Source organism: Emydura macquarii, unplaced genomic scaffold (assembly GCF_026122565.2).
Source record: "Emydura macquarii macquarii isolate MOO-44397 ecotype Brisbane River unplaced genomic scaffold, CSIRO-AGI_Emac_v2 contig_2473, whole genome shotgun sequence".
In the NCBI taxonomy this organism is placed as follows: Eukaryota; Metazoa; Chordata; order Testudines; family Chelidae; genus Emydura; species Emydura macquarii.
In genome coordinates, this window is record NW_027132610.1 from 6,551,002 (window position 1) to 6,561,492 (window position 10,491).

General features: G+C 38.8%; 1 protein-coding gene across 1 annotated transcript; it reads right to left on the reverse strand.

Annotated features, from left to right (window-relative positions):
• AMER2 (APC membrane recruitment protein 2) lies at positions 1 to 10,067 on the reverse strand. Its single transcript, XM_067562887.1, has 2 exons — positions 9,189 to 10,067; positions 1 to 9,014 (listed from the first exon to the last, which is right to left on the reverse strand). The coding sequence occupies exons 1-2, from the start codon at positions 10,021 to 10,023 to the stop codon at positions 8,134 to 8,136; spliced, it is 1,716 nt and encodes a 571-aa protein (XP_067418988.1). The 5' UTR covers positions 10,024 to 10,067; the 3' UTR covers positions 1 to 8,133.
• Between the last annotated feature and the right edge of the window lie 424 nt (positions 10,068 to 10,491).

Here is a 10,491-nt window from a genome sequence, read left to right on the forward strand (position 1 = left end):
AAAAGTAACAACTGAATTTATTAATTGCATTAATCATGACATATAAGGTGACAGTGGGTATATTTTTCACATGAAGGTTTTGAATGAAAGAAGAAAAGTGCGGTTAGTCAGGGTTCCTTACATTCATTAGAAGGGTGACTACCAAAACCACCAACATTCACAATGGTACATAAGCAAACACTAGAATCAGTGCCCATACATATACAGAGTACCCAAAATAAATATTTACAAGATTAAAAATATAAACATTGATTCATCTATTCCATTTAACTGTGTCAGGAAAAAACACATATTGCTATTTGTTATATTTTAAACAAGTTCTTTAACAGTACAATAATTTTAAAAGAGATGTATTTTTCAAAGTTTGTTTAGGTGGAAGTGGGTGTCTAACAGTCTATAAAAATACCACCTAAAAACCTTCTAAGCTTTTACTTTCTCTGCTCAGACAAAGTTGTTGAATGTGAGTTTACCAGATTCTCAGAAAACCGATCAATTACATAAAGTGTGGAGTTCTGTTTTTTCTTGTTCATCATCTTGAACAGGCCATATGTTATTTTACTGGAGATGGCTCAACAAATAATAATGGGAAAATCTGCAGTTAAAAATGATGTCAAGTATAATGTCTCTAATTTTAAAAAATCAACATTTTATAACAGTTAAATCTGTCCTATTCAGCATGAAAGAAAATACTTTTCAGTGTCAGTTTTGTCAGATGTAGTGCTGAATACCTTCAGCTACTTTTCCCCCAGTCATACTACTGATATATAAATCAAGTCTGGATGTGATGAAAGATAAAATTGTAGTAATATGGGATGGTGTTTATTAAATTTATTTTCTTCCCACTAATTTGTCAGTTTCCTTTTTATTTTAGAATCAAAATATTTTCTCTAGCATTGCATCTGTATTTTCTCTGTGTTTCACGTCATCAGCAGGATAACTTTTAGGAGCCACCATATTACATAGTTTAAGAAAGCTGCAGGCTTCAAGACTAGTAGAGCTTTTGAGTAAGATCCTGCACAAATCTAGAGGGCCAGATTCTAATATTCATGACTCATACTAAGTAGTATCCTGCTCCACAAACCATTTCATTGACTTCAGTGAGACTACTAGTTATTCAGTGGGAACAAGGGTACTGTAGTCTGACCCAAACTACTGGAGTTACTCTGATTTTACACTGGTATAACTGAGAGCTTAATTTCACCTTTCCTCCTGAACAGTAGGGTGAAACTGTTTATACTGCAATGCCAGAACAATGTCATATATCTGAGTTTGTCAGCTGCAGTATCATTTTGATTTGATTCATCTATGACCTTTTACATGTATGTACATAGCAACTTCGCTTCTGCTATGCTTGGTAGAGCATCCGCTTTTAAGAGGAACACCCCACTGAAGTCACTGATATAGCCCCATTGTTTTTACACAATTTTTCAAAATGAGGATTGAAATGCAGAGAATGTCCCTGAGCAGTACTGGATCTGGGGAAGTAGACGTGCTAATGCTACATTTAAAGTGGAAGTGTCACAGCTTGCTCACCTTACTGCCCCAAACAGTTCCATTCTCTTTACAAGGGAAATATACTACCGTTAACATTGAGAAGATCTACTGTACTTCCATGAGCAAGGAGAGCAGGATATGGCTCACAGTTTGAGTGAATCTATTATCACTATTAGAATCATAGAGTTGGAAGGGACCTCAGGAGGTCATCTAGTCCAACCCCCTGCTCAAAGCAGGACTAACCAGGACTAACCTCAGCTAAATAATCCCAGCCAGGGCTTTGTCAAGACGGAGCTTAAAAACCTCCAAAGATGGAGATTCCACCACCTCCCTAGGTAACCCATTCCAGTGCTTCACCACCCTCCTAGTGAAAAACTTTTTCCTAAACTTTTTCCTTTTTCCCTCTATTCAGAGTACTAGTACAACAAACCAGCTCGTGCTCCCTCAATCCACATATGGAGGGAAGCCTCCAAGTGTGGCGCTCTTTTCTTTCACAAGGAAGGGAAGTTCAGCCACTATTGCTGCATCACCCCCTCACCCCACCCCCAGCTCCAGACCATACTGGGAAATGGTGGAGTAGTCTGAGGGAGGAGTGGACAGGACAGGGGCATGGGAGATGCACATCATCCAGCCTCCTCTCCCACAGAAATTAAACAGAAAGAAAATTTGTGAGTCCCAGGAGCAGCCACTAGAGGAAAAGCTGGGATACTGGGGAGAAAAAGGGGGCAATCCATGGGGCGAGAGCTGGCTCACAGGGCATCTGTGCAGATATACATAGCCTCCCATGGATCCCCCAAGACCGGCCCATTTTGAGAGTAAGCCGCACGACTTCTTCCACAAGAGACATGCCTCACTCTTGTGATGGGATCATATGGCGGGGGGGACCATCCTCCACAAATAAATCCTCACTGTGATTTCCTCCCTCCTGCAGGGTGTTCCATGGGAAGATATTATCTGGGCCTTTGCATTTGCTGCCATTAGCTGAGAAATGGTACTAGACTTGTAGCTCTTTCATTCTAAGGTCAGATTTAATTCAAAACAGATACAACCAATTTTCTTTTATGGGCACATTATACTCAAAGACACGATGCATCTGCAGAGAAAAACCAGTTGAAATAGTTTGATACTGAAATGGTGATCATTTTAATGTACCATAGTCCAAAGTAATAAAAATCTGTTTTGGTCTTTACAATCCAAAAACAACATCTTGTTCTTGCTAAAAACAGATTTTACTGAAACTGTAACTAGAGTTAAAAGGAAAAACATACTGGTTAACAAATCACAAAACACAGGCAATGACACAATAAACAGTGCACAGGATTTATTGTACTTGAATGGATCTACTCCCATGTCTGCCATCACAAGTTATAGTAAGTATGGCAGCAGTTGTATTAGCTGAAATTTGGACATGCTGAGCTTTGGAGTCAAGCCCTGGCGTGGTTGCTTGTCAAGATGGAAAAACAATGAAAGGATGTTTGCCAGAAGCTGGGAATGGGCGATAGGGGATGGATCACTTGAAGATTACCTGGTCTGTTCATTCCCTCTGAAGCAACTGGCATTATCCACTGTCAGAAGACAGAATACTGGGCTAGATGGACCATTGGTCTGTCCTGGTATGGCCATTTTTATGTGTTTTGCATTTAGATCAAGGGAAATACTGACATAACAATACAGACAATTCCATGGCTTGCTGTATAATCTTGAAATGTTCACCTTTAAACAGAAAGAAAGTACACATTTAAGGAGCACTTATTACTAACTGTTGTACAATTCTGCATGGGCAAATGGGTTATGTCAGCTGAATGAATAACTAAAAGAAAAATTGCAGCAACTGTCATGTATAATCTCTGCCAAGACTGGGTGCTGCAGCATCCTTCAGCTGGTATGGATTTGTTTTTCCAAGAGTTGAGACGAAGCAGTAGCATTTTGTATTAATGGCCATGAAAATAAATTTCCAGGCCACCTTGCTTAAAATCCTATACTATTTGCTGTTAGATAACCATTGGCCTTATAAGTGGTTATTGTTGCAGTGAACTGTCTCCTTCATACCATTATCACAATGAAAAGCCTTTTCAAAAAGCAGTCTATTACAGCAGGCAAAAAAGCTTCAGAGTGAGGCCATATAGCAAAATCAATGGCTCCCTTTGAGGAGCAAGCTCTGGCAGTACCATAAATTTTAAAACCAGCTAGGATTTTGCTTTGCTAAGCAAAGCTTGGTAATTTGGCTCATCTGTACTTTAAGCACTTTCCTGAAAATGCTATTTGTATCAGACATTTTGAAGACTTTGGTGCAATATTATTTTAGCCTAGATAAATAATTTAGTAAGATTCATTATAAAACAATCAGGGAATGCATTTCCACAGACTACGTTTACATACAGAAGTTTTCAAATTCAGTCTCAATAATCCTAAATGGTGGCACAAATGTTCATAGAGGATGAGGAAGATGATGATGATGATGATTAATAGAGTAACTGTGAACATGGATTTGCTTTATTTATAGGCGTATAGTCGCCTCTTAAATTTGTTGTATGCGTTCAACTCCTATTTCTGTCAATGGGAGTGATACATGTGTATTGAGAAGAAAATAAATCCCTTTGTCTCATTGCAGACCACAGCTATCGCACAGCAAATTTTACTTCTGTTGTGACAAAATAAGTCCACAAAAGACAGCATTTCATGCTACTAAAAGAAAATTATCTGTGCTGATATTTAGGAAAGAAACACATACCACTGAAGATACCATAGGTAACTATAAAATGTTCTGCAATATATAGAAATATCCTAGGAGTATATAAAATTTATCAGTAGTGACCTGAAAGTGCAAAGAGTATATATATTAAATGCCAAGACCTGATCTATAAAACTCTTTATGTGTTATGTATAGGGTGATAATTATACAGCATCATCCCAAGCATAATTCTAATATGCTTTTTAAGGAATAAAAGCCATGACATTGTAGGAGAATGGTATCTTTGGGACCTGGAAGACCATTTCCAACTTGATATCTACCCAGGCCATGGGAATTATTTGGTTAAACACAATAATATCACAAATTAGAATGCAAATCACTACAGAATGCCTCCAAAACTATTACCTCTTTATGTTTCAACCCATTAAATCTAGCAAGTCATCAATTTTTCAGTCATTAAGTGTATCAGTGTCCCTTACAGGTGATTTAAGGGAATTAAATGTGTTTAAAGAAAGCCTTTTGAACTGCCTTTTAGTGCTTTGTTTTAAGCCTTGTGTGAAGTTATAATATACAAATATATTTCTTTATAATAAAACAAGTCCCAATAAATATTATATTTCAGATGGTTCATTTTTTAAATAAAAGACATAATTGGCTTTAAAATGACCCTGAATTTTGAGAATAAAAGGTTAGCGCTAATTTAAGTGTTAACTTGTGTCCAAGTTACTTTGCTCCCACACAATCACTGCTCTGAATCATGAATCAATGCCACTTTGTTGTTATGGTACAAAATACTGCCACCCTACTACAAGTTACTTTCCCATTCTCCTTTCAAGGATATGATTGTCCTTTGTACATAACAAGCAGCCAAATGAATCATCAACAGATTTGCAAAACCCACTGGCTTGAGAAAGTGGTTAGTACCTAGTCTCTTCAGGAAAAATGAGGCTAGGCAGTTACCCACCGCTCCTACTCTTCACACTCAAAAGCTTCAGAACTCCTTGCCAGAAAGTAGCTGTTTAGATTGTATCTGCTAGCCAGCACGCAGCCAGAGGCATAAAAACAGAGTGGAAAATGAAATACAGAGAGAAAATGAAGGAAAGGCAAAATATTTTAATGGCGGTTGTTGTTAGTTATAAGTGTGAGGGGACTAATGTAAAATTACTCTACTGTTTCTTGATACATACAGGCCACAATGCAAACAAAATGCATATGAAGAAAAACTGCCACAACCAAGTACTGTATAAGTGGTAGGTTATTTCTCCTCGTGTTTTAAATGATGTACAGCTGCTACTATCTGTAATCCACTCTTCCCACTATAATGTATGTCACAAGCTCACAACATCCTCTCTCCATCTCAACTTTCAGTTCCCTGTACAATCTCTCTGTACAACTGGTCTTAAAACAAAATGGGCAAACATGAATTTTCTGTATAATCATCATGCAAAGAACATGATCCTTTACAGTCAGATGGGGGGGAAAAAACAACAGAATGGCTATTAGTTTTATGGCTAGGATTAAAATTCCATGCTCTGTACATTCATCCTTTTGAGAACTTTAGCTTCTAAAAATACAAGCAGAGCCAGATCAAATGCAAATCCCTTTCTCAGGCGAAGAAAATAATTGCCAACAAGTTTTGAGATAGATTTACTGTATGTCCCCTCAGTCTGTGCATACGGAAGTACATGCCTGCTAGTATTAGCATGAGTGTGTGTATGCATGAGTGTGCATGTTCACTTGTGTGCATGTACAGTATGTGTGAGTGTATGTATGACTATCCATGCGTATTTACAACTTGTATGTGTGAGTGGACGAGTCTACAATGATACTCATATACATTATAAAGAAATTATATATAAAATAAACTTATTTGAAGTATATTGAGGTTGTGACACAAACCGATAAAGCCAGGAAATTGAATGAAAAGGATAACTTTTCCTCCTGGACACCCATGATTGGTCTTACGCAAATCAGTATTAAGTAAAGAGACAATTTTAAAGCTAGATCCCAATTTTACCCTTATTAGCTACATGGGCAACACCCAGTGATACCAATGGGAGCTGCACTCATCTCAGTGAAGAAACAATTGGGCCCTTAATATTGTATTTCTTAGCTTTTCACAGTTCAAGTTACAACCTTAATATTCTTTAAATTTGTATTTTGAGTATCACATTTTCTTTTTTATTTAAAGGAGAAATAAAGTAAACTGTCATGTAAGATTCACTTACATAAATTTAGGATTCTCTACATATTTTTATAATTTTTAAAAATGTGTATATCCAGATTCATTGAAACATCACCTTCATATCACTTGCGGTCTGTTGACTTAATACAGATTTTTAAATATTTTATAAATGCATAGTACTTACTCATTAGACTTTAATGACCTTTGGAGCTGTTTCAGAATATCATGAAAATATGTCTTTAGGCACATCATAAAATCCCTATGAAATTTCTTTGAAATGTTGTGAATGCCCATGTACAGTAGCCACTTTTCAAAAAACATCTCGGCTATTAACCATTGTTTCATAGTACCCAGGTTGTCTGGCTATTTACTGGATCACTAATCTACCACATCTCTTTTCTTTCTTAAAGTAAAATCACTCGGAAGTCATTAATTGAAACTGAAAATCCAAAACTTTCTTTAAAACAGCCAAAACTAATTTTGTATATTTTAAAATATAATAATAGGAAAAAAAAAAAAAACGTGTTTCTATCCTAAGTATCCTAAGTTTCTTCTCTGCCAGGTTTGAGCACAGAGTAAATTTGTATAAACCCCTGAAAATAGAGGTTTGCAATGGCAATGCTGTCAGAACCTTGGCTCTCGCACAATGAATGTGTCACTCTAATAAAATCAGCATAACAGACTTGTTTATCTGGGGAAGCAAGAGCCCGTATAAAACAGTTTTGCTCTAGTTTAAGGTATTTAAAGGAAGTTCCATAATTTTAGAATTGTAAAATTATCTAGCTATAAAAACTAACTTTTGCTTAAACTCTAGATAATACAGACAGACATTTTTATATAAAAATTTTGTAGCATTCAGTAAAACTGTTAAAATATGTATCTATCTACAGATGAAGAGTAATTTATTGTATAAATGTGAAAGTTGTGTATATATTGGCATTTAGTAAAATGATTCCCTGAACCTGATTTTATACATCAGACAGATATTGAAGTAAACATCCGAACTTTGCCAGATGTCTCTGTTATCTATTTATATTGTAACAACTCCAAAACAAAACAGACAAACAAACAAACAAACATCTCTCTTCTACTTATAGAAATCCACCTAACTCATTAATTAGCTACTGGACACAAATAAATTGAGTCTGCTGCGGACCAGCATTGCTGTATGTACATCAGGTAAATAAATACCTGTTAGGTTGTTTGTTTTTTCTTGGCATTTTTCCACATAATTGTAGAGCAGACCTCAGTTTTCAATTTAAGCAAAAAAATAAAAATAAAAATAAAATAAAATAAAAAAACAATTAAAAAAAAAAACAATTAAAAAAAATAAAACAACCTTCCCCCCTCCCCACCAGTAAATGCTAAGTGTATTGGAAAATTCCTCTTGTTCATCTCTTGCTGTATTTCTGTCCCCTTGAAGAGCTCATGGCACTAATTTGCATTAGGGGAGATGCTCATTTTAGGTTCATAATCAAAGTCCAGCTTCCACAAAGGCATGTAAAAGTGACCTTTTAAGTGTTCAGTGCTTCAGAAAAAAGATACAAATGTTAAAAAGTGCTTGAAAAGAATTTGATTATTTTTGTATTTATATATACCGTATATCAAGAAGAGATTCAGAAGTGCCGGCCCCCAGAATACACTTATGGGGTCCTTTTAGGTGCCTTTCTTTAGGTGATGCAAACATTTTTATTAGTGTTTTCCTATAAAGACTTTCCCACCTCTAATTCACTGTCCATCTTTGTCTCCAGATCTTGTTCAATTACTTTTTGGCATTGTCCTGGAATGTGGTGGCTTTAATCGTCGTTCCTGCTAAACCCCTGTTACTGACCCGGCGTACAAGTACTTTAGAAACAGGGATTTTTGTTCGAGGAATCTCACTTTTGGTTGGGTGATGGTGTGCAACGTGATGGCTGTTACTGGCATCTGTTCCATGGCTGGTGGGAAGCGCTGTAAGATGTTTAATGCTGATAGGTATCTTGGAGTCCTTGATTGAACCTGCAGGTGTTTTAAGTGAGCACGTCGTTGTTACTGGAGACACAGGTTTGGAGCGTAATACACAGGTGACTTCTTCATCAGAAGGCACCCCAGTGATGTTTTCATCCGTATCAGCATAAAGATCATAGAGGGCATCACCACTGTAGCTGTCCCTTGGGATGCTCTCTTTCCGAACACTATTGCTGCTATCTTCCTCGGGACCAGGAGTAGTGGAATCCCAGTAGCCCTCGTCACTGTTTGGGATTCCCTCTGGCTGCTCATTTTTCCTGTTCTTCTGATCCTCTTTGTGGTTGAGATGAATCGGAATCTGATTGCGACCAATGTGTTTCACCATTGACCCGTCCTGTGCCCCCTCAACACACTTGCTCTCTTTTTTTATCTCAGGTGTTTTTGTCCCTCCTCCTCCTTCTCCCTGGGTCTCTTGGACTTGCTCCTCTGTTTGTGATAACATATCCCAGAACTCCTGAAGATAGGTGTCATCGACTTGATCTGGGCTTGCCATCTCTTCTCCTCCTCCCTGGTAAGCCACCATGTTTGGGTTCTTTTTAGAAGTGCCTGGCTTGCTGGCCCCTGGGATGTTCTTGTCACAGCCGCCACTGCTGCTGCCCGCTTCATCCTCCTGGTCTGCAATAATATCTCCACAGCCTGTAAGAGAGTCAAAGCTTTTCAGTGAAGTCACGTCAGCAAACATCAAACAAATACGATCAATCGATTGCTCTGAGGGTGGATCAATAGAGGAAGGGTCAGGGGCTGCTGCCATCTCTTGACCGCTAAGACATTCAGGTTCAACAAGGGGAATAGTCTTTATTGGAATGTCACCTGTTATGGCCGTATCCTTCGCAGTCTCAACCTCTTCCACACCCGGATCTGGCAGCTCAGGGCGGTTCTCCTCATGTTGGTTTCCAGCAACAGCAGGATCCACTCCTTGCACGCTTTTGTTGTTCTGCAGTTCCCCAGCATCTCTAACTTCAGGCTCATGTGCCGTGGCATGCACATCTCCACTGTGTTTATCACAAGACAATTCAATATTAATTTCTTCTGTGGTATATTGAGGTACAGACAAAGGTTTTGGCGTCTCTTCTTTGATGCATTCCAAGCTGGCAGTCAAAGAACCAGGCATAATAAGGCTGGATTGAATTTCTGATGTTTCCCCCCTTTCTTCCTTGCCATTTTTATCCTTTTTATGCCACCGTATATTGCTGAAGATCCCTTTTAGTCCTTTCTTTTGTCTGCTGCCAGCTCTCTGATCTGCATTCTCTCCCTTGCCATTTTCTGATTTTCCATTCTTCTTCAACAGAGAGAAGAAACTGTGTGACTTAGCCACGGAGCTGTTTGATGAAACATTGAGGCTGGCTACAGCCCTGGTGTTTATATCCCTGTTCAGCTGATCAACACCACCGCCACCTCCGCCACTCGATTCCTCCTTCTTGCTGCTTTCCTGCACAACATCAGCTAATCCATCATGAGTCTTGCTCCTCACCATCCCAGCTTTACTCGAGCCTTTCCCGTCCCCGCCTTTGTTTTTCACCCCAAATATACTAGGCATGGTGCCCCCAGATTTTCTCCTCTTAAATAATTTGAAAGCAGTTTTATTAACCTTCCCAGATGGCGGCTCGACTGCCGGAGTCTCAGCACAATCGCAATGCAAGTCCATGTCTGCTGCCTGCCGTGTCCCTGGTCCTGCCTCCTTCCCCTCCTGCAGACCCCCACAGATGCCTGATACTGATTTCCCTCACTGACAGCCTCTCTGCTACCGCTGCCTCCTGCTCATCTCCATGGCAACCCAGAGAGGGATAAGCAGCTTTCCTCAGTCATGGGCCTGCGCCAGGCCACTGTCATCCATTCTAAATCAACCTGAGCTGCAACAGAAACACCAACAGAGTTTGCTCCTCACCCCTCCCTAAAAGGGCTTATATAACTTAACCCATTTCGCGCGGCTGCTGTTCACTATCATGTGTGCTGTGCATGGTTTATTTTGGATGAAAACAGTTTGTGCTATTTACATATGCCGCAATGGCATTTGGATGCTGAAATTCAAACTCAGCTCTCACAGCACAGCACTGCATTGTCCCAAGACTAATAATAACAATTAATACTAATAATGCAGCTAGCACATTTCATC

What these genes read in the sequence shown, in the direction of transcription:
- AMER2 (XM_067562887.1), bottom strand. Translation starts at nt 10,023, where the DNA reads ATGGACTTGCATTGCGATTGTGCTGAGACTCCGGCAGTCGAGCCGCCA. An exon ending in GAAGGATACGGCCATAACAG is followed by an intron (nt 9,015 to 9,188) that starts GTGACATTCCAA and finishes ACTCTCTTACAG; the next exon opens with GCTGTGGAGATATTATTGCA.